Below are 26,692 nucleotides of genomic sequence, written 5' to 3'. Positions count from 1 at the left end.
CAAGATAAGGTAATATTATTTCATTAATTATTTTTGTGGTCTTGGTAGCAGTTGGAAGACAAAGATTACTTGAATTACGTCACCGTTGCCTTCTTTACATCCACCAATGACGTCACTGAAAACTACGCGGCACTTTCTTGGAATTTTTTTATTTCTCTATGCTTTACTTGTAACTTGCAAGAGCGCGGGCTTTATCGTTGATCTCTGCGCATTTCAGCAGCTTTTGGTTGTTTGCCTTATCGGGCGTGGCATCCGCGTATTTTACTTCTCCGCCCTTTTTCAGCTTTGCATCTTTCTCTCCTGGGTGACAATGCCAGGTAACCCGCGTGCGAAAAGGAAGAGAAGAAGAGAACCCTTGTGCGAGCAGCTCGCGGGCCGCGCGTGAACCGGCTTGTGAAGCAGGACGTGGGGAATCGGCTGCAGCTCTCGCCTCGCTAAAGCTCGTTGTTACTCTCAACCTGGATCCGAAGGGCCGCCTTGCACCGCGCTTGTAACGAGTGGTCCTGCGACTTTGCTCGGTTCTGTCTCTACCTCCGACAAGCACGCCAGGTAATGGGCCGCGGGCTATGCGTGCGGTTGGTAGGTTAATTGCCCAATGGTTTCGATACTGAGCTGCGTTTTTGCAACGCGTGCGATGCACCTGGGAGTCCGCGGGAGAGCTCTCTGGCTGTGTGGAGGGACCAGCAGTCGCTGCAAGGTCTGTGTGTGTGCGAATTGTGCTTACTGAACACGTGCACTTTAGTTTCGCTTCTGCACAATGCCTCAGGGGGATGTGACTCCCCCCCCCCCCCCCGTGACAGTAACATGCAGGGAGAACATTAAAACAACAAAATCAGCCCGCAGTTGTCATTTTGTTGAACCAGCACTGCGTTTTTTTTGTTGTTTTTTTTTCAATGCATGCTCTGGATATCACCGCATCATGAGGAAGAGGACGTACACTTTTATTTTGCTGAGAATGAGAAATCCTGCCTCCGAATAAGTGCCTTATCAAAGGACACTGAACAGACCGCATATGCCTTTGTTATCGCTTTGAACTAAATGTCAGGTTTTTATCTATCCACTAGAACCAATTCCTATCGCAGCCGTGGCAGGTCTCCAAGAAGGGCTTTTAGATTAGAAGCACATTAACATCAGTTTGTTGACTTACCGTATTTACCCGATTCTAACGCGCACTTTTTTTCTGAAAAAATAGGCTGAAAAATCGCATGCGCGTTAGAATCGGATACAAAACCGAAACTGCCGAAACAGCGGAAATTTCGTCCCTTCCATCGCCATCGCCATCCCAAGATGGCGACAAAGCTTTTAGCAGCAATTTTTCGGACGCAACAAACCTAAGCGCCTAGGCTTTTCTATCGGAGTTCACACAAATCGTCAAATCGTTACACTTGCGCGCTTGATAACAGCAATGGCAGCAGCGGCTCCCACGCGTTCAAAACGAGCGGTCGGCTGAAGCGTGCACCTCTGGAGAAGCTCTCGGGATGGGCGTGCGAGGCGCGGGCCACGATCCCATAGACCATGGTTGAACGCTCGTTCAGAAGTGCGGCATTGCGAACGCGCTTGAAGGCACGGAGGCCGAGATGTTGTGGTCAGCGGAGAGCGACGAGGAGTGAGATGAGTGAGATTACTTCGGGAAATAAATCGCCCGTTTCTCTCGCATTCGTTTGTCTGGGTCACAAAGTCCCATGCGCGTTACAATCGGAGGTGCAAGTTTTTTCGATTTTTTGCCAGGAAAATCGGGTGCGCGTTAGAATCGGGGGCGCGTTAGAATCGGGTAAATACGGTATAGATTTTGCTTTGCAAAAGTGTGTGTGTGTGTGTGTGGGGGGGGGGGGGGGGGGTGCTCACTTGCTGGCCTTTAAGGGATTACTGTGCAAAGCACATGTTTGCTGTTCACTAGAATTCTCGTCATTTTGAAACATGTAATTTTAACTTGGAATCTGAGTAGCCTATCTTTATATTAAGCTTGCCTTCCGAGACATTAAACAACCTTATTTGCATGCAGACGAAGCAAATAAACCACAAAAATAGTAAGCAGGGCGGCAACGTAATATATATGGTTCCTTGCAATACTGGGCATTGCGATAAAACACCCGTCACGCAGGAAAAACGTACACATTACAAACGTACACATTACAAGTAGCACTGGAAAGCTTATTAAGATCATAGGTGCACTCTGTCGAGATGCGGTGAGGCATATGCACACTATAAAACATGTGGGAGAAAATGTTCCAGTCTCTGTCATGATGTGAACAGAAGTGCCAAAATAGAAACAAGGCCAAATATGATTGAACATGGGCACATGGCAACTGAATGATCAATTAACGTGAGGCCACTGTCGGTGCAAATTTGGAAGTTAACATGGACTGGAGCAAGCTGGAGCTTGTGCCTAAGGAAACAAAACTTACAGAATGTACACGCATGTGCTACATGTGCATACAGCTTAGAATATTTGTTGCTTTGGACAATTCTGTTGCTGAAGGCGAAAAACCAAAATGCCTGTGTGTGTCGATCGGTGCACCTTAACGACCCCCTGATGGTCGAGATTAATCCGGAGGCTTCCACAACAATGCGCCACATAGCCAAGGTGCAGTCTGTGTATTAAATCCACCAAGTTAGAACTTGGTATTTTCGGTTTTTTCTGCAATGGGCTGGCAGGTCAGGTTGTATGTAGAAGGTGGCCTTTTTTGGCAAGTTCTGCAAAATATATTCCACATAAAAGCTCTACAAAATAGACAAAAATCCTCCCATGGGAACATGTTTGCACATCGTGAAGAGCTTTTATGTTGCCTAGAAGAGCACATGGGAACATTTTATAAATGTGCACATCCATAAAATGTTCCCATGTGCCCTAAAAGGCAACATTTCACTTGCTTCAGCTCTGGAGAGACCCCTTGCATTTGTGAAATGCTGATCGAGTTTATGAGTATTGCAAGCAACGTTTTGACGCGTATTTACTCAATACTTCCTGTGACATATAATGATGTCACCTGGGAAGTGTTGAAAATTAAAATGAGCAACTATTATTAAAGATGCGCTTAAAGCTAGATTGAAATGTCAAACGGCTTCACACATGATTTGACAGGTTAGTGCCTTGTTTGTACAAAGAAGCAAACGTTCAGTGTGGCCGTGTGAGTGCCTTATAGTGCAGATGTTGTTTCTGCGCGTCAAACCAAATAACTTTGTAAATTTCTTTTACTGGCCTTTATAGTGTACTTTTTTACCCCTTTACTGGCGCACAGTGTTTTTCGAAAATTCAATGTTGGGGAATTTTTCCAAGTCGCATTTTAATGTGAGTTCAATAGCACATGTGCCTTTCGATCCTTGGCGATTCCAATTATAGTGAAGAGAAGCCTTTATACTATTTGCAGCTAGAATGTTGTCCGATTTATTTGTGTGAATGCAATAGTGTACGTACATTAGCCGACCGATTTTTCGGACCTGAAGGGGAACGAAAAGTAGTCCGAATAAAAGAGCAGTCCAAAAAAATTCGTGAGTCATTACTCTTATGGGACAACTGGTGGTTCCTCAGGAAAGGCCGAAATATCCAGCAAGTCCAAATTTTCGGAGTTCGAAAAAGCGGTCTCATTAAACTTTGGTGTTCGAAATGAGTGTTCGAAATGGTTCGAAAAAGCAGTCTATAAACTTTGGTGTTTGAAATGAGTGTTCGAAATGGTTCGAAAAAGCGGTCTCATTAAACTATGGTGTTTGAAATGTGTTCGAAATGGTTCGAAAAAGCAGTCTCATTAAACTTTGGTGTTTGAAATGAGTGTTCGAAATGTTTCCGTGCCACTGGTGCCACCAAGATTTAATGAGCTGTAAAATTAGTTCCAAGCAGTGCATCAGAAAACCGATTCTCTTATTGCACTCGCCAGGGTTCATAGTATTGTAAAATATCAAGGTGACAGTTTTATGGCGAACACTGTTTTGTCTATTGTTCCTCCAAAAATGGCTAGTTACCTCTAATTATCTTGGTAACTAATGGACCTACTCGAAAAATATTGCCATAGTTGAAATCAGTGGAGAAAAAGCAGCAAGACTGACAAGTTTCACAGAGTTTATTTAAAAATCAAAGCAAGCTGTGTTAAGAGCAGTGTACCCCCTTAAGTGCGCAAGTCATGGCGAATTCACCAAGGAGTGTATGTTTTCACCCGTTGCGTACACACATGCACGCAGGGCACGACCATGTCCTCCACGTCGCTGCACGGCACAAGCCAGGCAGTGGGTGCCCAACCAGCGCGCCCACCAGCAACCAGCAACCTCAGTGTCTTGCGCCGGGATGTTCGGCGGCTGCTGGAACATGGCATCGAGCAGGTGACCCTTTTCACTGCATTTGCCTCGGCTGGTTTTGTGGGACGGAGACTTGGGGAAGTTTGGCTGTCACCAGGGCTGCTTCTTTCTCGGGAGAACTTATTGTTGTGTTGAAACCTTGCCCTGCCGGGAATGGTAGTTTATTCCCGATAACGTTTTGCAAAGTAATGAAAGATGAAAGTATCGGAATGCAACTTTCACAGTGAGGCACCATGTTGGGCTGCTATGTGGAGCTTTCTTGAGGACCGGAACGCGTTTTTTAGCACCCACCACGGTGGCTCAGTGGCTAAGGCGTTGTGCTGCTGAGCGCGAGGTCGCGGGTTCGATTCCCGGTCGCGGCGGCCGCTTTTCTGATGGAGGCGAAAGCGAAAACGCCCGTGTGTACAAGCAGGGTGTCTACCAACCTGGAAAATGGGGAAAACCTGGAATTCTCAGGGATTTTGAGCAGTCTGGAAAAACTCAGGGAAAACTCGTGGAATTTGTCCTTCTATCAGGGAAAATTAGCTGTACTTTATAAAGGAAGTGAAATTCACGGTAATGCTGGCTCAAGTAACAGCAAGTCAAAAGTGGACAGCCCTCCGGAGCCGTCGCTGATGGCGCCGTCTGAACTCTTTGGTTCCAGTGAGAACTACTTCATACAGCTTGCGAGTCACTCCCCCTTCCCCCCTCCTGACCCCCTGTACGCTCCCCTCGTGTTCTGGCATGTTTCCCAGACTCCTGAAAGGTGGAAGAAAATGTTGCACGCCGCGATAGCTTGTTGGGGCAGCGTAAGGGAGTAGTAGCTTTCAATCCTATGCTGGAACACCTGACACCATCTACTGTGGTTTCTAGTTAGTTGACGCACGTTGTGAATCTTTGAGATGTGAACCTGGTGTAATAATAAAAACACATTTCTCTTAATATAGACATTGTACCCTGTTTTAAGAGTTACCTTTAACTGCAAGCCAGCACTATATTCCGATGCATAGAAAGACAGCATGTTTCGGCTTCGTAGCTTTCGCTACGTGCCAAAAGAACTTTACGCGGAGTCACAATAGTGGGGTGTAGTTGAGGTGCTTCTGATTTCCAATGTGAATCCCAAATAAACTCTTCCCACTCATCCTGTGCAGCGCTTTCATGCTAGAAGTATGGCGGCGTTTAAGGGCACCTAACGTGACGGTGTTTTAAGATGCAGCTGTCCCTCATCCAAACCAAAAACAACTCTTTGAAGCAGTGAAATACAGCACTGAGGCATTGAGTGCGAGCTGAGGACATGGCACTACGGTTTTGCCATTTTTTTTCGATATTTCATTCACTGTGAATTTTACTACCACTCTGTTATGTTTTTTTTTTTTTTGAATGAGATAAAAGTTACTGGTTTGCATTCCAACTTTATTATGTGATATTTTATTTTATAAGGCGCTTTTTAGAGGGTGCAAGCAACTGGTGAAGGGGTGTCAGCCCGTGTTGATGTAAAACAGAGTTCTGTGTCACTCAGGGAATCTATCAAAAAGACTCAGGGAAAACCTGGAAAACTCAGGAATTTCAAAATGTCAACTTGGTAGACACCCTGGTACAAGATTTCAGCGCACGTTAAGATCCCCAGGTGGTCAAAATTAATCCGGAGCCCTCCACTACGGCGCGCCTCGTCGCCTGCGTTGCGTCAGCGTGTTAAACCCTACAATCAATCAAGCATTTTTTTAGGAGGAGAAAAGATGCTGTGAGGAGCACACGAGACGAAACTCAGCACAGCCCAGCATTCTGACACATATGTAGGGTGGAGCTTTCCGGAACATAGTACAGTGAAACCTCGTTACAAGAGACACTCAAGGGAGCCAAAAAACGTGTCTCTTGTAACCAAGGTCTCTTGTAAGCAATGTTGCTAACATGGCGAACATAGGAAAACCAACCAAGCAGTCTTCATTCATATGTCTCTTATAACCAAGTGTCTCTTGTAACAGTGTCTCTTGTAACGAGGTTTTACTGTACTCTGATCCAGTTCATCGGCGTGATGCTTACAGTACAGTAAGCATTTACTTCAAGCTTTCTGTCAAACACTTTACAACTTTTTTTTTTTTGTTGTGGTTTGTCTTGCCTGTGAAACTCCTAGAACCAGCTTCAAAGCGTGGTATTGTACTCCACACTAATTTTGCTCGAATATTTTGCACAACACTCATGAAGTTAAAGAGTTTTCAGAGTAGTGCAATGTGCCCAAACGCTGGAGTTGGCACACGAAACGCGTACACATTTCAGTCTGAGCAAGGTTGCTATGATCTTACACATTGCTGACGTCATTAAGGTGCTTCGGGGTAACGTGCACACGAAGTTGGGAGAAGACCGTAGAATGAGATTGTCGTCTTCGTGGTGTCAGTGGATTCCAGCAGAGTTGCCAGGCTTGGTGCACAGATTTGTGCAGAAGGCCGTTAGCAGTCACGTAGTAGCTCCACATGGTGAAAGCAGTCCCAACCAGCCCACTTTATTTTCCTTCTAGTACCTTCAATGATACGCCGACACATGACAAACTGTCAGCTGGATTTCATACGCAGTGTTCACGAGGAAAGCTTTTGTGGGTTTGGTGTGATTTAAAAGTGGCTAGTGTGAAATCGTTCACCCACATTGACTGAGGAGCCACTCTGCATTATCGAATCTCCTTATTGTAAAAGTGAGATGATTAGAATTGGTTAGGAGAGATGGAGTGCATATGCACAAATTCATAAAGGGAACGCTAAGAGCATAAAGGCTACAATATTTGGGCGGTTATCACGATGTTATCACCCTGGGGAAGTGCTGAAAGGTAACATGCTTGAGTATTATCGACAGCTTTGTACGAGCTTCAACAGGATAGCGTGCCTTGGCCATGGAGAGGGAAGCGAGTGAAGTTCAGTGTGGCCTTGTTCTGGGAGCGTGCTTACACACATCATCATGCCATCATCAACAGTGCTCTACACTCATCAGTGCACTGCACAGTGTTACACTCTTGCTTCCTTTCATTTTAGTCTAAAAGGAACAAATTTTGGGTCATTCTGTTCAACAAAAAGTGGACATTTATCATTTTTGTGTGTGTGTGTGTGTGTGTGTGTGTGTGTGTGTGTGTGTGTGTGTGTGTGTGTGTGTGTGTGTGTGTGTGTGTGTGTGTGTGTGTGTGTGTGTACTCCGGGAGTAAATGTGAGCTGTGACCGGCCGGATTCTGATTAAATTCCCAGCTTGTCCCTGCCCACATGCACTGTTGTGTGCATGTGTGCACAAGCAGAGAGTTTTCATTTTCCCAGGGGGGCCCGGCCCCTCTTGAGTTGAAGCCCATGATGATGTGATGGTGATAAAATGTACCCATAACCATGCATATATAATCATACACATAAAAGCATACATACATACATACATACATACATACATACATACATACACACGCATACATGCATGCATACATACATACGTACACATACACACATATATACATACGTACATACATGCAAACATACACACGCACATGCATGCATACGTACATACATGCATACATACATGTGTACATACATACACATACATACATATATACGCATGTACTATCGGCGTCAAATGAAACACGAACACGAAAATATGAACCAGAATGTGCAAAATTGAAAAATACTGTTCGCAGAGTTCATATAATGGCTTGCTATTGGTATGTTTGGAAATCCACTTTTCCCAACTTTGTTTTTGTAACTAATCCACGCGTCATTTTGGCTTGCATGGAAAGAAATCACGCCATTTGTGTGCTCAGGTTCATATTTTCGTGTTCATTTGACGCCGATAGTACTTGCATACATACATGCATACATACATACGTGCACGCATATGTAAATACATGCATACATACATACATGCACGCATATGTACATACATGCATAAATACATACATATACATACACATACATACATACATGCATGCATGCTTCTAGTGCACTTGTCCTCGTATGGTGAGAATTCGAAGGAATAAATGTAGAGCAAGAAAGGAAGCCATCCACGCCTGCGCCAATTCAGTGATGAAGTAAGCTTTTAGCTAGCCCCAATAAAATTTAAAGCGAAAGGGTAGAGGCAACTCTATAAAGAAATGTCAACTGGTAATGGCACTCGGGGGAGTAGAGGGGGGAAGGGATCAGCATTGCCCGGGGGGGAAACACCAGAGGGGGCTCAGGGGCAGTCTCTGCCTGAGTGCGTGCATGTGGGTGCGCGAGCTGGTGCAAGGCACATACACAATAGCTTGTACATTCAGGGTTACATGTGAGCTGGGACCTGGTAGTTTACGGTTAAATTCGCATCTGGGCCTGGCTCACTTTTTGTGTGTCTGCATGTGTGTTGTCTATGTGTATTGTGTGTGTGCATGCATGTGTATTTGTACATGTACAAAGAGAGAGGACCAGAGGGCCAGAGAGAGAGAGAGGGGGGCAATTGCAGCACCTTCGTTCCGTCACCCCCCTCTTCCCCTCCGTTGGTGCAGGTGCTGCCCAACGCGCTGGTGTCGAAGGCGGTGCTGCGTGAGGGGGACTCGCTGCGGGTGGGGGGCCAGCTTGTGGAGCTGCAGCACAACACCTACCTGGTGGGCTTCGGCAAGGCGGTGGGCGGCATGGCGCGCGTGATGCAGCGCCTCCTGGGCGACCACCTGGTGCGCGGCATCGTCAACGTGCCCCAGGGCACCCGCCACATTGCCGCCGCCACCAACCGGCCCGAGATGCTGCCCGAGCCCGGAGGCCGCATCGAGGTGCACGAGGGTGCCAAGGACAACGTGCCCGACGACAGGGCCCTGGCGGGGGCCACCGCCATCGTGTCCCTCATGCACCAGCTCAAGGACACCGACCTGCTCATCGTGCTCATCTCGGGTAAGCCATCTTACGAGCTCGAGCCGGTCTGCAACCCTCCGCTAGCACTTTTTCTAACCCCAATTGATTTGATTGATTCTAGGGCTCAACGCGCTGACACAACGCAGGCGATGAGGCGTGCCGTAGTGGAGGGCTCCGGATAAATTTTGACCACCTGGGGATCTTTAACGTTGCCCGAAATCTTGTACACGCGGCCGTTTTTGCTTTTCGCCTCCATCAGAAAAGCGGCCGCCGCGGCCGGGAATCGAACCCGTAACGTCGTGCTCAGCAGCGCAACGCCTTAGCCACTGAGCCACCGCGACGGGTAAAACCCCAATTGGGCCTTTAGTTGTTCCATATGGGCCAGGAGCCGTATTTATGGATAGGGCAGATTTGTAGGACTGCAGCCCTCATTTTTTTGAAATATGGTTATTTCCTGGTATTTTTAGGGGTTTGATTATGGAAAGCGCTTGTAAATGTCATGTGCGGGGTATGCACGTTGGTGTGTCAGCCACCAACGCTAAATGAGAAGCACCAGGCCGGGGTTGGCTTGATGCTAGGGAGAGGCTCTTCACCAAAAGCACCATCCTCTTACCCTTTAGCTGTGCATCACCAGTGTCTTGCAGGAAAGCCTGTTGCCTCTAGCAGAGGAAGCCAGTGCATGTTTGTGACGGTCGATCGCAGCCGTTTAAAGTGCAGTACATCCAATGCATCCAACTAGTGCAAACTCATTGTAAAGAATCATATTTTGCACGCGTTTGAGTGGGACATTTCTAATTTCTAATAATTCTGTCCTTCCTCTGAGTTCGTTGAAACAACTGCCCCATTGTTTGATGTCAAAATAAGAACAGGCGCAGTCACACCGCCTAAGAGTGTCCCTCGCCCGTTGTGTGCAGGGGGCGGTTCGGCGCTGCTGCCCTATCCGGTGCCCCCGCTAAAGCTGAAGGAGAAGATGGAGGCGGTGAAGCTGCTGCAGTCGCAGGGGGCCCGCATCGCGGAGGTGAACGCGGTTCGCAAGCGCCTCTCGGTCGTCAAGGGCGGCGGCCTGCTTCGCCAGACCACTGCCCGCATAGTCAGCCTCATCCTCTCCGACGTGGTGAGTGGCTGCTGCCCTTCTCCCACCCGCCTCTTTCTTTGACCTTTGCAGTAAAGGGAAAGGACAAACCAATGCCGAACCAATCACAGTTAACCAATCACAGTTTGCGGCAGTACATGCATTATGTGAGAGATTCACGAAGCCGCGCAAGAGACGTGGAACCGAAACAGCAGGCTTCAGTGGACTTTGGTTCGTAACTGCAGGGCAGCTAATCGGCAAGGTTTTGATGTCCCCAACGGTGGCGGTGTAAACGTCGAGTCCGTAAATTGTTTTTTCTTCATTTTGTGTTCCCCATCGTCGGCTCTCTTTCTGCTGCGTGGTGCATCAACCCCAGTGAGTACCGAGGTGTGAGAGGTGTGCTCCTTCACCTTTGGCAGTCCGAAACTTTTACCCACTTTCCAGCCGTCCTGGTCCGAAACTATTTTGCCAGTTTCTGGCGCCGCGAAGAAAAACACAAACTGTGCGAGGAAAGCTCGCAGGATATTTATTTTTTCTTTTGCATTCTGCTTGAAACCCTTTTACCAATATTAGAGCAGCGTGTGAAATTACCCAAAGCATTCTCCTGGGTGCAAGGCGGGGTTGTCAGTGCAAGCTTTGCACAAAAGCACAGTTTCCGTCCGACCTCCTGTTGTTTTTCTGTCGCTACAAACACCACAGTCCTGGCTGCTTTGGCCTCGGAGCTTGTAGATGAAATGGCTCATTCCATCCAGCCTTTCCTTGCACTCCTTACATGCGGGCGAGCCCCACTTTCTGGCGCGAGCCCTCCTGTCACCCACCAGCTACCGGGTGAGGTTTCAGTGGTACTGCAGTCGCCGCTGCTCTTTCTCGCCACGATTCTGCACCTGTGTGCACCTACAAATAAAAATATTGGCAGCAGAAACCTAGAAACGAGTGAAATCAGGCAAATTATCCACGGACACCTTCCAGTCCGCAACACGTGGTTGCGCACTGTTCCTTCGCGTGTCAACGGAAGCGCTGTCTCCACCGCCACCGTGGTCTTTGTCACTCGCTTGTGCCAAATCACTGTCATCACTATCTGACGAAGGAGCACAATTCTCTTCCTCGCTGAAGTCATCATCACTTTTGCTAAGTGCACCACCGTAAAATGCACGCGTTGACAAAACGGCCATGCTTCTCAGCAAACAGCGCGCATGTGAAAATGCTCTGAGGATAAGAAGATACGTTCTGAGCATTGCGCTGCACCCCAGCGCAGAAAAAAGTAAACTTGAACAAACAATTAAAGTTCACTTATCCATCAAAAGATGGCGCATCATTTATACAAGGAAAGCACGCGCATCGCAGCGAGAAAAACCGCGAAGTCGGGCTGTCTAAGACAGCCGACCGCCACGGTTGTGTTGCGTTTTCGGGCAGGGTGCGACAACGGACTGGAAAGGGTTACAAAGCGAAACTGAAACCATTGAAAATGTTCTACTGGTGCATGTTCAAACCAATAATGCAAAAAAATGGGGGTGAATACACTCTGTAAGGGTGGAATGCCAGTGAGCATGTTGCTGAGGTGCCAAGCTGCTACTTTGATACCCTCCCACTCCTCTTCTGTGCTACATCTGCTGTGTCTTGTATGACGACAGCTGGCTATGAGCACTTGGTCGTGCCGTGGCTTTGAAGCTTCTCTGTTGTCCAGCTGCTACAAAGCGTGGGCCACACTTCCTTTCCACATATATCCACAGCTGTCGTTCTTGTCATTGTGCTGTTTCCCAGATACAGATGTAAGCTGCCCATGATACCCTCCGGGAAGGAATGCAGGGGATGCATACAGGGGCTAGGGGTAAACACCTCCACTGTAAAAACCTTACACAGTAAAACTTCATTACAAGAGACACTGTTACAAGAGACACATGGTTATAAGAGCGATTTCAATGAAAGCGGTTTGGTTGGTTTTTCTATGTTAGCAACATTGCATACGAGAGACCTTGGTTACAAGAGACACGTTCCTTGGGTTCCCCGAGAGGAGTGTCTCTTGTGATGAGGTGTTACTGTGGAATTGGTAACACAAGCTAAGAGGTGCGCTTACGTCGTCACGATCTTTGAAGTCTGCACAAAAGCAGTGTGATGGCGTATGTGTCCCCTCCCAACCCATTGCTGCTGCCAGGTGGATGACCCCCTGACGAGCATAGCCAGTGGGCCGACGGTGGCGAACCACGACGACGTGGGGCTCCCCTTGCGGGTGCTGGACAAGTACCAGGTGCGCAGCAAGGTCAAGCCGGCCGTAATCGCTGTGCTGGAGCAGGCCATCGTCCACCCGACGCCGCCCACCACGCAAGCCTTCAACGTCATCATTGGCAACAACAAGGTGCGGCCCTCCCTTCTTTCACCGTTGACATCCCTCGGCGACACACTGGTGTCCGGCGGGATGCTGCAATTTGAGGCTATGGGCAAAACGTTTGCCTGTGTGTACATCACGACACACCATCATCATCATCACTAGTAATCTGGGGAGTGAGAGAGGGAGGAATCATAGCTTGCTTGGTGTTCTTGAAGGCAGATGCAACCGAGCTTGTGAGTGAGCTACGGCTCCATGGCCTGTTTCCAAGAAGTGTGTGTGCGCAGAAAAATGCAAAAATGTTGGTGCTGCACAGATGTGGCAGCATGCGCGTCAGCACTGTCAGTCAAAAACGATGGGAGAGATTCCGTAGCATATGTGCGCATCCACAATATTTTTTCTATAGTTGAAGGGGTTTGGGTTTGCACAACTGTCTTGCTAGGGTATATGAAGCCCAATCGTAAACATATTAAGTTGGGGTGAATTTTTTGTTGTAATGCGAAGGCAAGATAACCGTTGGTCATTAAGGGTAACTCGGTGGATCCCTAGAGAAGGCAAGTGTGGCAGGGGGCGGCAGAAAGTTAGATGGGCAGATGAGATCAAGAAGTTTGCGGGGATAAATTGGTCGCAGCCAGCACAGGACCGGGATATCTGGAGGTTAATGGGAGAGGCCTTTGCCCTGCAGTGGGCATAGATAGGCTGGTGGTGATGATGATTTTTTTTTCCATAGTTGAACCATCTTGTGGAAGAGGAGAAAAAAAATTAAGAGAGCTGATGCACCTGGGCTGGGTGGCTAGGGTGCCATTAATATGAAGTTCTGAATTACCCACGCAGATTGAAAAATTGAATTGAATAACATTTCTTGAGATGGGGAAGGCCACATGGTCGTAGTTCGGGAAGGGGAAGAAGGGCATTCGAGGAGGAGGAAGAGGTGGTGATCAGTCAGTCATGATTGGGGCTGTTTGGAAGCACCGAGTGAAGATGTGAAGCAAGTTTGCCTTGTTCGAAAACATTCATTGGAATGAAAGACAAGGGCAAGCAGGTGTGCTTATCATAATTGAGCTTGCTCTCATTTCTTGCATCATGCTTATCACGAGGAATTCAGTGGATCCGTGCAGAAGGAACAGCACCTGGCATGGATCCCTACCTGCAGCTCTGTTCGTGTTGACTGCATGAGGCTTTAACTCTTGCTTGACTGGTGTTGCCCCCTCTGAAACTGGACAACCATTTTTGAACAGTCAGACCAGGTGATCATAAGAAGTGCGGGTGTATCGTAATCAGCACCAGATGCTTTTTAACATCAAGTTAAAGTGCCCCCAGTAGTGATGTTCTTTGTGGCGCTTGCGATGGTCGGGGAACAGCATAGACTGCAATCAGTGCCCACTGGCCCGTTTACGGTAAAATAAGAAGGCGGCAGTGTTTTTGTCAGCACTGTTGCCCCCTAGAGGTTATAATGAGCTACACTGTGCTGGTAAAATGGTGTTCATGAAGAATTGGCCCTGTTCATTGTCAGGAGCATCAGCTTGCTGGAAGGATGGAGACAATCGACGACACGAAAGCGAGTGTAACTAGCAAGCTTGTGGGATGTCCTTGGTGCAAGTCGTTCCTAGGCATTCGTGATGACCAAGTAGCGTTAGCTTGGTCATCACGAATTCTTGAAAATGACTGGCCTGAGCTTAGTCATCATGGGGGAAAAAAAGAAAAAGAAAAAGTTTTTAAACAGGGTGATGCAAGTAATAAGTACCGATTTCCTGCACTGCGAGCTTTATTTCTGCCGCATCATGCCTGTGCACTCATGTGTAGTATGTAACGAAATAATTCGCAGCAATAAAACCCTAACTGCTGTAAAAAAATTCCCCTGGGAATTTCACTATGCTTGTTTCAGCTGGAGAACTTAGGGAAATTCAACATAGAAAGATGTCAGTGTACAACCCCCAGAAGAAATTATTCTGCCAATATCATGCTGAGCGCTCCCTAAGTACCAAAAGGCAGTTAAGTTGCAGGCTATTTGCTGAAGCTTTGCATTCAGTTATTTTATGTGAGGTCATCAACAGCAAAGTGAGTGAACTCGCATGAGAAAGGGCATCTCATTGAGAAGGTGTTTCAGTGTTCACATTTGCACCAAGTTTTTTATTTTCCTGTCTTTTGTACTTTAAAATGAGAGTCTGGCTTATTGCTGGCTAGGTGTGTGCTCTCTTCTGGATCTTATGGCACTTCAGTTGTCTTCGCGATGATGTTAGCCCAAATGTCCATGCAACTAACTTGGACCTGAGCACCAGCGAAGGGTGCTCATCTCAAACATTTAGGCCTGAGCTGCATGCTAATGCATTAGAATCTCTGGAGTTCCATGGTGAATCAGCAGCACCATTACAGCCATCCTCCGTGTGCCTCTGTTTGGCATGGTAGAGGAAGGGGACAGCACGGCATTGGGCAGAGGAGGCTTTGCGAGGTAGGAGGGGATTGATCTCGGGGAGTGGCCAGGGTAAGGATGACTGGAGGCAGCCTTGCTCGGTGGACACAGGTGGCCTCTCGGGCGGTGTGCCTGTCGGCGCGCCAGATGGGCTACCAGTCGTACCTGCTGACCACCTCGCTGGTGGGCGAGGCACGCCAGGTGGGGCGCGCCCTGGCCCAGCTGGCCTTCTACATGTGCCACGACAAGGGCTCAGGCCAAGCGGGCGTCCAGCACGAGCCGGTCACCGAGATCGCCCAGGACCTGCAGGTACTGCGTGGTCTCCCCGTCTCGGACAAGAACTTTGATGGGGAGGAGGAGGATAGCCTCTCCCGCTCTGTGTACACTACCTCTCTACAGGTGCGCTACCGGGACCTGGAGCAGCTGCGGGAGTCGGCCGAGCGGGCGTTCGAGCTGGGCCGGCCCATCTGCGTGGTGGCCGCGGGGGAGACGACGGTGCATGTGCGGGGCCCCGGCAAGGGGGGCCGCTGCCAGGAGTTGTGCCTCGGGGCCGCCCTGGAGCTGGACCGCCTCTTCTGCCAGCCCCCGCCACAGCACCAGCGCGCCGAGCTCTGCCTGCTGGCTGCCGGTGCGTGGCACTGTGGCGCCCCCTCTCTCTCTCCCTCTCTCTCAGACAAGGCAACCCACAGTGTGTCTTTGGACCAAATGAGACAAAACTGCTGTTGCGTAGCTGCTGGAGGCGTCAAAAAAATACTGACTCCACTTTATTACTCTTAAAGCTTACACACCCTCTTCATTGAAGGATGCCGAGGGCTGCATGAAGGTCTTGATGATTATCATCATCTGGCTGTGGTCAGGCCTTGTAGGTTTGTCCACTTGCCGGGCTGAAACTGAAGTGATTGCCAAGTCTGAGTCTGCCAATTCGAGGCATTGGAAAGTTAGAAGCCCGTGCATTGTGGTCTGACACCGAAGCTTTGCAGCATTTACGGCGTTGGAGAAGTGGGCCTGCACTCGTTTTGTTGGCAGGTGTCGAGTTTTTGCCCAGTGGATTCTTTTGGGTTGAGGTGCAATGCTGGCTGTTGGAAGTTCTGAACGCTTGGTCTTAACAAACAGGCCCTGAAAGGAAAGATTACAAGCACACCTAAGTGCACCTTATGGTGTCGTGGATGCGGAAGCATATGATGTAGGGATGGGCGAATATTCGGTATTGTCGAATATTCGATCGAATAGCTCTCTATTTGTTATTCGCTTCGATCCGAATGCAGGTATTCGATATTTTCGAACTATTCGATGCTCCCGAATAGGCGGCTAAAAGCCAAGCTTTTCGGTAAAGCTTTCCGAGAGTTACCCCAGGCTTGGCTCAAGACCCACCGACGCGGACATTTCTATTATCAGTGCCGGCACTGCCGAGTTGCTGCCTTGCCTAGAGGTTCGACGAAGCTCTCGGCCGCCAGCACACTTTAGGTTAAAAAAAAAAGGCGGCACTGAAACGACACCGCTCCGAACATAGCGGCACCAAGCCAGCAGACTTGTACAGGCCGCCATTTTGAATAGGCATGCCGCCACTTTGAATAGGCTCGCACAGCGCGGCAGTACGCCACTAACGCCGCACTAAGCGAGCCTATTCAAAATGGCGGCCAGCCACTTGCGCTTTGCTTGGCTACGGCCGAGGATACAATACTTCTTTTTTTAGCGGAGCTTCTAGGCGGCGCTTAACTCTGCGAGTTTCTAGGCGGCGCTTAAAGGAGCCATGAAGACAAAATACAACTTCGTTTAATTTGAAAGAATTAGGATACAGTATCTCACTCAGCTCCATTGCAGCCCCAAAAGATGCTTTTTTAACGAAAAAAAAGCAAGAAGTATTTAATAACTTTCAAATTTTGCGCCGCAGTGACGTGTTATGAGCGAGACTGACGTCATACGGGCCAACAATAAAACATAATTTTCAGTCCGTTAACTGCACGTTAGGATTCAAGTGATGCGGTAAAATGGAACTAGAGGTCCCATTACAGACGTCCAGTCATGTGTCGTCGCGACAGGTCAGTTAGGGGGGCGCCAATTGCACAAACAAGGTTCCGTGACGTCATAGAAAAGTTGCGGGAAATTGGCTAGAGGGTCGCCACGGCTTCACACGTTTTCGTTAATATCTCCGTTATTTTTTCGAAGATTGCGATGATATTGGTATCATTGTTATCGGGACTAAGCAGTCTTTCTAATAAACCCAACTTGTATTTTCTCTTCATGGCTCCTTTAAACTTGTGAATGAGCAGCCGGCGGAAACTGCTGCACCTAGAGCATGTGGCGCAACAGGCATTTCTTCATGAAAACTTGTGAATACAGCAAAGGAAAGCTGTGTGTAAGATTTTGCAATAAATGTTCAACTGGTAATAGTTTTACACAATGCTGTGCCTACGTGAGTTCTAATTATTAGAAAAAATTGTGTACATTAGTCAGGTCACAAGTTGCTCATTTGTCTTTGTGATTTGCAATGTGCACTATTCGAACTATTCGATTCGAAATTATTCGACCAAATCACTATTCGCTTCGAATTCGCTTCGAACCTCAAAATCTATATTCGCCCATCCCTAATATGATGTCTAATTGCTGAATGTGCAATTCAATATCATCATTCTTTCACATTTGTTTGTGTTATTCTAGTCGTGATCCTTTCCCTAGTGGGTCAGTATTGAGTACAGGCAGGTTTTCTTGAAAAAGACTGTCCAGTCAACCCCATTACAGGCATGCAACAATTTTTCACTTATGCACAGGAGCTCTTATGTCAACTGCAGGGTGTCGAACCGAAAAAAATACCGGTTCAGCTACGGTTCTGGTTCAGGCAAAATCATTTCGTTCCGGTTCAGTTCCGGTTCGACAAAATCATGTACCGAACCGGTTCGCGGACCGATTCGGGAGCTTGAACCGGTTCGCGAACTGGTTCGATGAGTTAAATTATCACTGAAATTAGAAAAAAAAAACATTTAGGAGTTTAAAACGACAGTAAAATCAAAATACAAACAAAAATTCAAAATGCTGCTGTTCCCCAAGGGCAGTGCCGCAATTTCAAAGTGAACTTTAAACAATTACAAGATATTAGAAAAACAGATGAAGTGGCCACGATTTACCACCTACTTTCTCGCCCAGACTTTATGTTCTCCTAGTGACTATTTATAAAGCCACCGCCAAGAGATATGACGGTGGGGTAGAATTTCTGCCTTTCCTTTTTTGTTGAAATCGCAATCGTCGCTATGGAATCGCCCATAACGCTAACCTTGAAGCCTTAAATTTAGGCCTGCGTACTGGTGCGTTCAAATACCAGCGCGTAATACCAATGGCGCACATTTTTTTTATATTTGTAACAAAACAGAAAAATCCTACAACAGGCACATAAATACTACCAATAAATTAGATTATTTGGTCACCCTGAAAAATTTGTTAGCTGTCACCTTATCGAATGTGTTAGCCACGCTTTTGTTAAAAGTAAGCTTTAGTAAACTCTCAGCACTGCATTATTGCTCTGACCACTGCAATTCCTTTTGCGATAGCTATACCGGATGTGTGCATTACAATCAGTATGTCACCGTACCGCCTGACCCCCGGCCATTTCTCCGTGTGCTACATTGAGGAATCTTATAACAGATTATGCTGTCACAAAATGAAAGGGAAATTTGACGCGCGGAGCATGAGATGGGACTTTTTTGGGTAGACGCTCTTTAATTCGTCCACAGCAGTACTCCCCTCCGGAACGAGTAGCAGTAGAAGTAATGTAGCGAGTTGGGCAGTCAGTACAGGTGCACAAGTGCACCTTCGAAAAAAAAAGCACATCTGAAAGAGACAAAACTGCAGAACAAGCAGAAAAGATGATCGCTGGGAGAATGGGACAGCCGGTACCGGCTGTCCCATTGTGCCGGTACCGGTGTGAGGTACCGGCCTGCCCTTCTACACGTGTCATCTGCTTTATTACTGTTTCTGCTTCCAAGACAAGGTTGAGGGCTGCAGTTTCTTGATAGGGGATTAAGTGTGCACATTAACAGTTTTCCCTGACATATCTGTTATTTGTATCTGTAAAAAACAGAACTTGTCCACTGTACTGTCCTCAAAAACTGACCACGCAACTCACTTCCTTCGCATTGATGACACGTTTGGTTGTGAAAGGCAGGGCAAAGAAAAGTATAGAGCAATATCCACGTTTTGGTGCTTTTTTTTACTTATTCGGTTTTACTTACTTTTTGAGTAATATTTCAAAACAACATGATTTGCCTTGTCTTTTTTGTTGTTTTCCGTGTAAACACATTTAAAAAAAAAACTGGCGCATTTGATGCCCTGTGCTATATCCCTGCTCCGAGGCGCAGCTTATGTTGCAGGCCGGCAGACTTATTTTAACCAGCTGGGGATATTAAACGTGGATCAAAATCTCGATACACGGACGTTCTCGATTTCCATCTACTTCAGAAAAACGGTCGTGGGGAAGGGAGATCGAGGCGACTTGTGGTCAGCAGCAAACAGCTTAGCCACTGAGCAGCTCCTGCGGTCACACTTGTCAAGTATTAACAATTTGCAGGTGTCCGACCTTTTAAACAAATTATGAAATGCAAAAAGTTTGCACACATCGGGTGTGGGCTTTCGCTGTTGCGCAGTGGAGCACTCCTGCAGCCTGATTGCTCCAATAAAGTCGCATCTAGGGAAGGATAAAGTCATTGTATATCCCCTGCAAACTGCCGAGAATGACATTTCGTTTGGTAAGCTTGCACTACACTTGCGCTTCTAGCATCACCATACTTTCTACATTGGTGCTCATTCATTTCCCCTGTTGTTACATAGAGCGTGATAGTGTTCAATTGTCTGGAGGGAAAAGTGCACGAGCAGGTACAAAGTTGATGGTACGTGAAAGAAACAAAGGCCTAAGTTGCATTGACTGTGCAATATCAACAACGGAGGGTCGAACCGTTTCGGCATAAACCGTTAACCGTTATTTCTTTTTTCGGTTCAGTTCCGGCTCGGGTTCAGCGTGCTTAAAAAATAACGGTTCTGGTTCGGGTTCAGTTCCGGCAAAAATACCGGTTCAGTTCCGGTTTTCGGTTCGGTTCCGGTTCGACACCCTGGTCAACCGGTACCCACAGCTTGAGTCCAGCAAGTACTTTTTCCAGGGGTTCCATTTAATGACATCAGAGCTTGAAGCATTATGTTAGTCTTTATGTCAAATGTTTGGGCTTAATGGAAAGTAACCTAATTAATGTTGAGCCTAATGACATACCAGGCAACATTGTACATCAAGCTCCAAGTAGCGGTTGGCACGGTTGTATCTCAAAGTGTAACGTTAGCCATAACCTTACATTGACACATACCCATGACACTGGTCTTAGAATTAATTGTACACTGGACTCCTTCATGTCCAACGGGAATTCATTGGGTGCCAAAGAAAATTTAGGAGCCATTTTTTTACGAGCCAGTAAAGATCTGTCTTCCACATTTCGGGCACAGCAGCTTTTTCGCTGTATGAGCCACTCACTGCTTTCGCATCTAAAATGCCCACAGGAAGCAATTTGGACCATTTCGGCTGAAAACCAAGGAAGCATGAATGACCCGCTATGTTAAACTATAGCTATAGTTATAGCTATAAATTGTTTTTCGCATTGCGAACAGCTAGAAGTAGGTTATAAACTGACTACTTTCTGGTGATGTTTTTCTACATAAAGCGATGTGCGCAATCCCAATTGTGTAGTCCATTGAAAGGTGTACATGGTTGAAACGCCGGGCGTCTTATTGGCGGACTTCTGTGGCTACTGTTGTAGGAAGAATTTGGCCCGGAAAGTTCGCCCTTGTGCGTGGTTAAGGTTGTGTACATAAACTGCGCGGTCCAAACTTATCACCGATGCACTGCAGAGATTCAGTGGTTAAGGCATCGAAGTGCTGAGTGCGGTGACACGCACTCGATTCCTAGCTGCAGTACTCCTTTTGGTAATGGAAGCAAAAAGTGTGTGTAGAAGAGTTACAGGGCACGGTAAAGATCTCCAGGTGCTCTCACTGGTTCATTGCCTCCCTGCGACATGCCTTAGAGCCCAGATCTTGCTTGGGCATGCAAGACCCTCAAATTGAACTTAATTAAGGGGGGACATGGCTGTTAAAACAGCTTCCTTTAATTGTGAAGTAAACTCTGTGAAACTTGTCAGTATTCCTGCTTTTTCCCCATTGATTTCAAATGTGCCATTATATTTTGAGTAAGTCAATTATATACCAAGATAATTAGAGATAACTAGTCATTTTTGGAGGAACAATAGACGAAACAGTGTTGGTCATAAACCTGTATAATCTTTACATTTTCCAATATACTATGAACCCTGGTGAGTGCAATAAGAGAATCGGTTTTTTGATGCACCGCTTGGAACTTATTTTACAGCTCATTAAACTTTGGCGGCACCAGTGGCAAGGAACCATTTTGAATACCCATTTCTAAACACCAATGTTTAATGAGCGGTAAAATTAGTTCCAAGCGGTGCATCAAAAAACCACTTCTCTTATTGCACTTGCCAGGGTTCATAGTATATTGGGAAATGTAAAGATTATACAGGTTTATGACCAACACTGTTTCGTCTATTGTTCCTCCAAAAATGACTAACTATCTTCGCAACTAATTGACTGACTCAAAAAATAATGGCACATTTGAAATTAGTGGGAAAAAAGCAGCAAGACTGACAAGTTTCACAGAGTTTACTTCACAATTAAAGGAAGCTGTTTTAACAGCCATGTCCAGGGGGCATAAAGACATGAAAACAATCCCGTTTAATTTGAAAGAGCTAGCCTTTGGTCACTCACTCAGCTCTATTTCAGCCATGAAAGACACTTTTTAACTGAAAAATTGCAAGAAATGTGTAAAAACTTTCAAATTTCAGTGACAGTGACGTATTATTGGCAGGATCGTGACGTAATGTGGGCCGGAACTAAAACATACTTGTGTGTTAAAACTGCACGTTAGCATTCAAGTGGTATACAATCAGAGCTAGAGGCTCTACTACAATCCCACAGTCATGCTTTTCAATGGTGGCTTGCATCAGCAGCTGTAAATCGTACAAACAGGATTCTGTGACATCGTAGAAATCACTGCAACGTGGATGGGGCGTCGACAGGGCTCTTCATCTGTGATCTGCATCACCTAGATATCTCGGTTATTAGTTTGAAGTTTGCAATAAAGTTGGTGCAACTGTTATCGGGACATAGCAGTCTTATTAAAGGGGCCATGCAGACAAAACACAAGTTTGGTTCATTCAAAAGATTGCCTCGTTAGAATTACATTGACACCACTTTTAACGTAAACTTGCAAATAAGCTACATAATTAGGAAACAAGGGAATGGCCATGCGACCCACTGGCTCATTTCCAGCAACAGAACCTATGATCTCATATGTGCCCAGCTGTGCGATTGGCTGAGGCCGCCAAAAGCAAATGCAAATTAGCCAGGGCTTGTAAGCTTGCCAAACGAGCTATTTGCGCTTAAATGTAATGCATATTCATTTTATAGCAGTAATAACAATGGGGTAAACACCAAAAGTTACGAAAATACTCGTAACCTGTGAAGTGCCGATATGCACTGCTGTTGGTAGTGGGTGCACTGTGCTTGTTTTAGCTGCACAGCACTCCGCCGCTTTGGAGTTGTCGTACACGACACTGGCCGATTGGCGTAAGCGATGCTGTTTTACGTGACCCTGTTTGTGAGCATACCCCATGTTTCACGAAACGATTACTTTCTGCCGTAACAAAAACAAGCCACGTGCAAATATGGCCAAAAAAAAAAAAGCAACGGCAGACAACGGTCCGTGGGTGAGTGTGGTAGCGCCATCTAGATGATAAGCAAGGCTGCAGGGCCCAATGATGCACTGGAAATTCATTTGAATACCGGCTCTTATGACTTCATGGCAGACGTCACCAAAACATAGTTTGCTGGGAGAATCAAAATTTTAAATTTCTCGGTGAACAAAGCATGGTTTGCTTCTGGACAAGTGCTGGGGGCACTACAGAATACGAAATTGTTCGAATAAAACAAACATATTTTGTCTGCATGGCCCCTTTAAATGAGCCAAACTCAAACGTCGTCATCCTCACGGCAGCCTCTTTGAACACCCCGCAGGCACAGATGGCCAGGATGGCCCCAATGACGCTGCGGGTGCCATGGTGCACATCAACACGGTGCGCGAGGCCCGCGCCCAGGGCCTCAAGCCCGAGGAAGACCTGGCGCGCAACGACTCGCACCACTTCTTCCGCACCCTGGGCGGCGGCGCAGACCACATCATCACGGGCCTGACGGGCACCAACGTCATGGACATAGCCATCATGCTGCTGCGCCGACAACCGCTCGCCTCCAAGTGACTGTTACCGCGCCTACTCGCCTCTCGGGGGCGAGCACCGCGGCGCACGTTGTTCACCTACGGGGCGGGGCCAGCCAAGGAGCCCCAGGGACTGGTTTTCTCCGGCTTATTGCACTATGCCATAGTACTATGTTTCGCTTCTTTTTGTATTTTCACGCTTTCGTACGAAAATTTTGCAATTTCACATACCATACCTACCTACTGTCGTCTCCATGGCTGTTAAACTTGAATGGTGCCTTACAGCAATTGATGCTAGTTTAGTGTAGCTGTTGATAGTTTGCTATATAGGGGTATTTAGACATATGCCAATGGACACGTTTGTCATTTTGTTGTCTGTTGCTGGTATCACAGTACATTCCCAGCGAAACATGTAGTATTTAGAAAAAACTGAACGCCGCTGCCAGCTCAAAAGCTCTGGAGATTGAACCCAGGCTTTCTTTTGTTTCAAAGGTGGTGTTGCCCTGAATATTTGCCAATGATGAGTTACGATTGTGGGTTTTTTATTGAAGCCCTGTGGCCTGTTCCAAGGCCCAAGAAATGGAGGAATAATTGATCGTTGCTTGTCCATTCTGCAACAATTAGTGTAGTAACATCAAAGAATAGCGGATTTATGCCTACACATGTATGGCTTACTAGGTACTAGTCACTGAGGATCGTAGGCCAATGCAAACACACACTCATGCCCACCATTGCATTATTTTTCTCATTTAAAAACTATACAACTTCAGGACATATCATGTGAAATATTGTCCTCAAAGAATCTTCATAATTGCAAAGTCGTACATTACTCGCTGTCTGTGGGATGACCTTCGGATGAGTGTGGATTTTTTTAGATTGCTGCGTTATGGTGTAGATATGTAGGAAAGACCGATGGCTTTGGATGCATATTGCGATTTAGTTTATCTTGCGGAGGTAAAGATTTCAACACTAGTCTGAACTCTGTGCGACCCACCAAATAGCTTGCTTTGACTGCAGCCGCACCTACTTACAATGGCGAGTTTAAAAAAGTGTCAACAGTTATTGTTCTAACAGGGGTATGTTAAAAAAAAAAATGCTCAGAGGGCAGCGTTAAAGTGTACAATGACACTATGTAACAAAATTAATTGCAGTGTTACCTGTGTTAAGGTGAAATATCCCTGTAAAAGCAAGGATGGGTGAGCATAAATTGGTGAATGCTTGTTTTGTTCTTTAACAGCCTAATATACAACCCTGTCTGCATCCCGTTTATAGTCATGCCGTCACTGCGCTGTTACAAGATGAGCAACACGCCAACTCTAGCAGAGCTCTAGTTGTGCTGCTGATACTGGGGACGCCGGTTTGATCCCAGCCGCGGTGAATGAAGAACGCGAAAAGTGGACATGCCCACGTGTTTTGCTTTCGGCACACATCAAAGATCCCCAGGTAGTCGAGAGTAATCCGGAGCCTCCCTCCACTATGTGCTGTAGCCCATGAGCAGCTTCGGTGCTACTCAATCAATCAATCAATCAATCAACCTCTGAGCGTGCATGGGCTAATTATTGAGTGCTTCTTGGTGCGATTCTGATCACACTGCATCTTATAATGAATAGTACGAGCAGTATTACAACTCCCTATTTACATTTTGTTAAAAGTCTAAAGATAGCTGTGGCGGTGTTGAGGTAGTTGTATTTGCTTGACATCATTCCGGTCGATATTATTGCAAGTAGGTTTGGCTGCATTCCCTTATTCACAGATATCTAAAATGCAGCGACATTCTGCCAGTCCAAGTGCCCCCACAAGGAAGTTGTGCCTCCCGGCGTTCGGCTGAATTTCCTATCTTGAGGCCACGCAAGAGGGAATTGAATTCGTTCTACCTGCTCATCGTGTTGCGCCGAAGCAGTTGAAGTGGTTGTCATTCCTGTGGGTCTAGCTTTTTTCCACAGGTTGTCAGCTTTCTGCCCTAAGTGTCCAGCCAAAGCCCACTTTTTACTGCAAAGCAGTATACCTCTAATCAGCCATGAAAATTTTCATGTCCGTGTCAGCAGGAAACTCCCAGGCTCAATGAAAAATTACTGGCACTGCCAGGAAGCGAATTTGAGCACGCAAAGAGGAATGGAGCGCGAGACCGTCGTCTTACCGACTCAGCTACGCTCACACGAGAAGACGGGGAGACAGTGTACTCAACAAGCACAGCAGCAGGTCTACCCCTGCACTCAAAGCCCTCGTGTGAAGCACAATGTATGACAACGGTGTTCACGTGGTTTGGATTAGTGGCAAACTGAACAGTCTAGGGAGGGCGCTTATTGGCGGTGACGCATGAAACAAGAGTGAGGGGTAGGTAGTGAGGGAGACAACGCCATAGCCGCTTGTGCCGCCCTCCTCCTACCCCTTTGCCGGACGCTCCTCTCCATTTTCTTTCTGCCGTCGCTGCTGTGTTCAGCCGTCGCCACGAAAGCCAGGTAATGGCTGCCAGAGACTTTAGTTCCACTCTTTGTAGAGCCAAGTGTGTGAATTCAAGTGCCTCACATGGGTAATCATTGTGGGTGCCGTTCACAGCTTCGCAGAGCAACCACTTTCACAGTGTGGAGTAGAGCCAAATTTTTTTTTTTTTCCCCCTCTTAACCTGAGCTAAGGTGTCTTCCATGCGAGTTTGTTCTCTGAAATGGGGTGGTGGTCTCCTATCCGTAAGCGTCCCATTGTTCCACGGCTTTCCATTGTTCGTTGAGCTGATGAAAGTTTTCCTTCAGGGCAACTAGTAAAAGGGTGCCAAGCATCTGCCCCAAAAGTCATCGCTGACAGCTTCAATGTGTACAATGACACTGGGTAACAAAATTAATTGCAGTATTATCTGTGTTAAGGTAAAATTTTTCTGTAAAAGCAGGGATGCAAGCAAGCGAGTAGTCACAGGACGGGAAAGGGCATGTGTTCTGTGTGGATGTACCACAAGTCTGTTGCACGTTAACTGAGCTGCGATTGTGTCCGACAAGGCAGCTATCTGCCCCACTGGTATCCCTTAAAAGTCAAAAACCATTTTGCAGTGCTGTTTGATGTTGCATTATTGTTTGGGCCACAACTAGTCTGTATGTGCGGTATTTCAACTGCAATAAATGCTGCGGATGATGTTTTCCCCCGTGGTCTTCTGCTTCTTTCCTCAACAGTGTTGCTTGCAGACGATGGCGGGGAAGTAACTACCGTATTTATTCGATTACAAGGCAGTCACGATTATAAGGTGAGGGTGCAGTTTGGAGAGTCGAAAATTGCCATATATGTATACTGAGCTTCGAATATAAGGTGGGGTATGACTGAGACTACGGATTTCGGTAAAAAGAACCTCACCTTATATTCGAATAAATACGGTAGTGCAAATATCACGCAGGAGCAAAGCACTAGCTGGAAGGATACCAGGTTAACCTAGCAAGGATGCAACATTGAATTTCCGAGTCACTACTGCAGATTAAATAAGGGGCTCAAA

The 26,692-nt window shown here is 46.8% G+C and overlaps 1 protein-coding gene across 2 annotated transcripts; it reads left to right on the top strand.

Moving 5' to 3' along the window:
* Positions 1-167: 167 nt before the first annotated feature.
* On the top strand, positions 168-26,347 carry LOC144153066 (glycerate kinase). 2 transcript variants are annotated; one of them, XM_077684713.1, is made up of 8 exons: positions 168-549; positions 4,174-4,311; positions 8,762-9,140; positions 10,016-10,215; positions 12,326-12,526; positions 15,018-15,215; positions 15,306-15,534; positions 23,025-26,347. In XM_077684713.1, the coding sequence occupies exons 2-8, from the start codon at positions 4,183-4,185 to the stop codon at positions 23,261-23,263; spliced, it is 1,575 nt and encodes a 524-aa protein (XP_077540839.1). In that variant the 5' UTR covers positions 168-549; positions 4,174-4,182; the 3' UTR covers positions 23,264-26,347. The 2 variants fall into 2 exon arrangements, with proteins under 2 accessions (XP_077540839.1, XP_077540838.1); XM_077684712.1 differs by having other exon boundaries at positions 168-697.
* The last annotated feature ends 345 nt before the right edge of the window (positions 26,348-26,692 follow it).

This window comes from Haemaphysalis longicornis, unplaced genomic scaffold (genome assembly GCF_048455015.1).
Source record: "Haemaphysalis longicornis isolate Haplotype H1 unplaced genomic scaffold, Haemaphysalis longicornis Haplotype H1 scaffold_9, whole genome shotgun sequence".
Taxonomy (NCBI): Eukaryota; Metazoa; Arthropoda; class Arachnida; order Ixodida; family Ixodidae; genus Haemaphysalis; species Haemaphysalis longicornis.
Note: the sequence above shows the minus strand (reverse complement) of the source record. Positions and strands in the feature narration are given on the sequence as shown.

What these genes read in the sequence shown, in the direction of transcription:
- LOC144153066 (XM_077684712.1), top strand. Translation starts at nt 596, where the DNA reads ATGGTTTCGATACTGAGCTGCGTTTTTGCAACGCGTGCGATGCACCTG. An exon ending in TCATCATTGGCAACAACAAG is followed by an intron (nt 12,527 to 15,017) that starts GTGCGGCCCTCC and finishes CGGTGGACACAG; the next exon opens with GTGGCCTCTCGGGCGGTGTG. An exon ending in GCTCTGCCTGCTGGCTGCCG is followed by an intron (nt 15,535 to 23,024) that starts GTGCGTGGCACT and finishes AACACCCCGCAG; the next exon opens with GCACAGATGGCCAGGATGGC.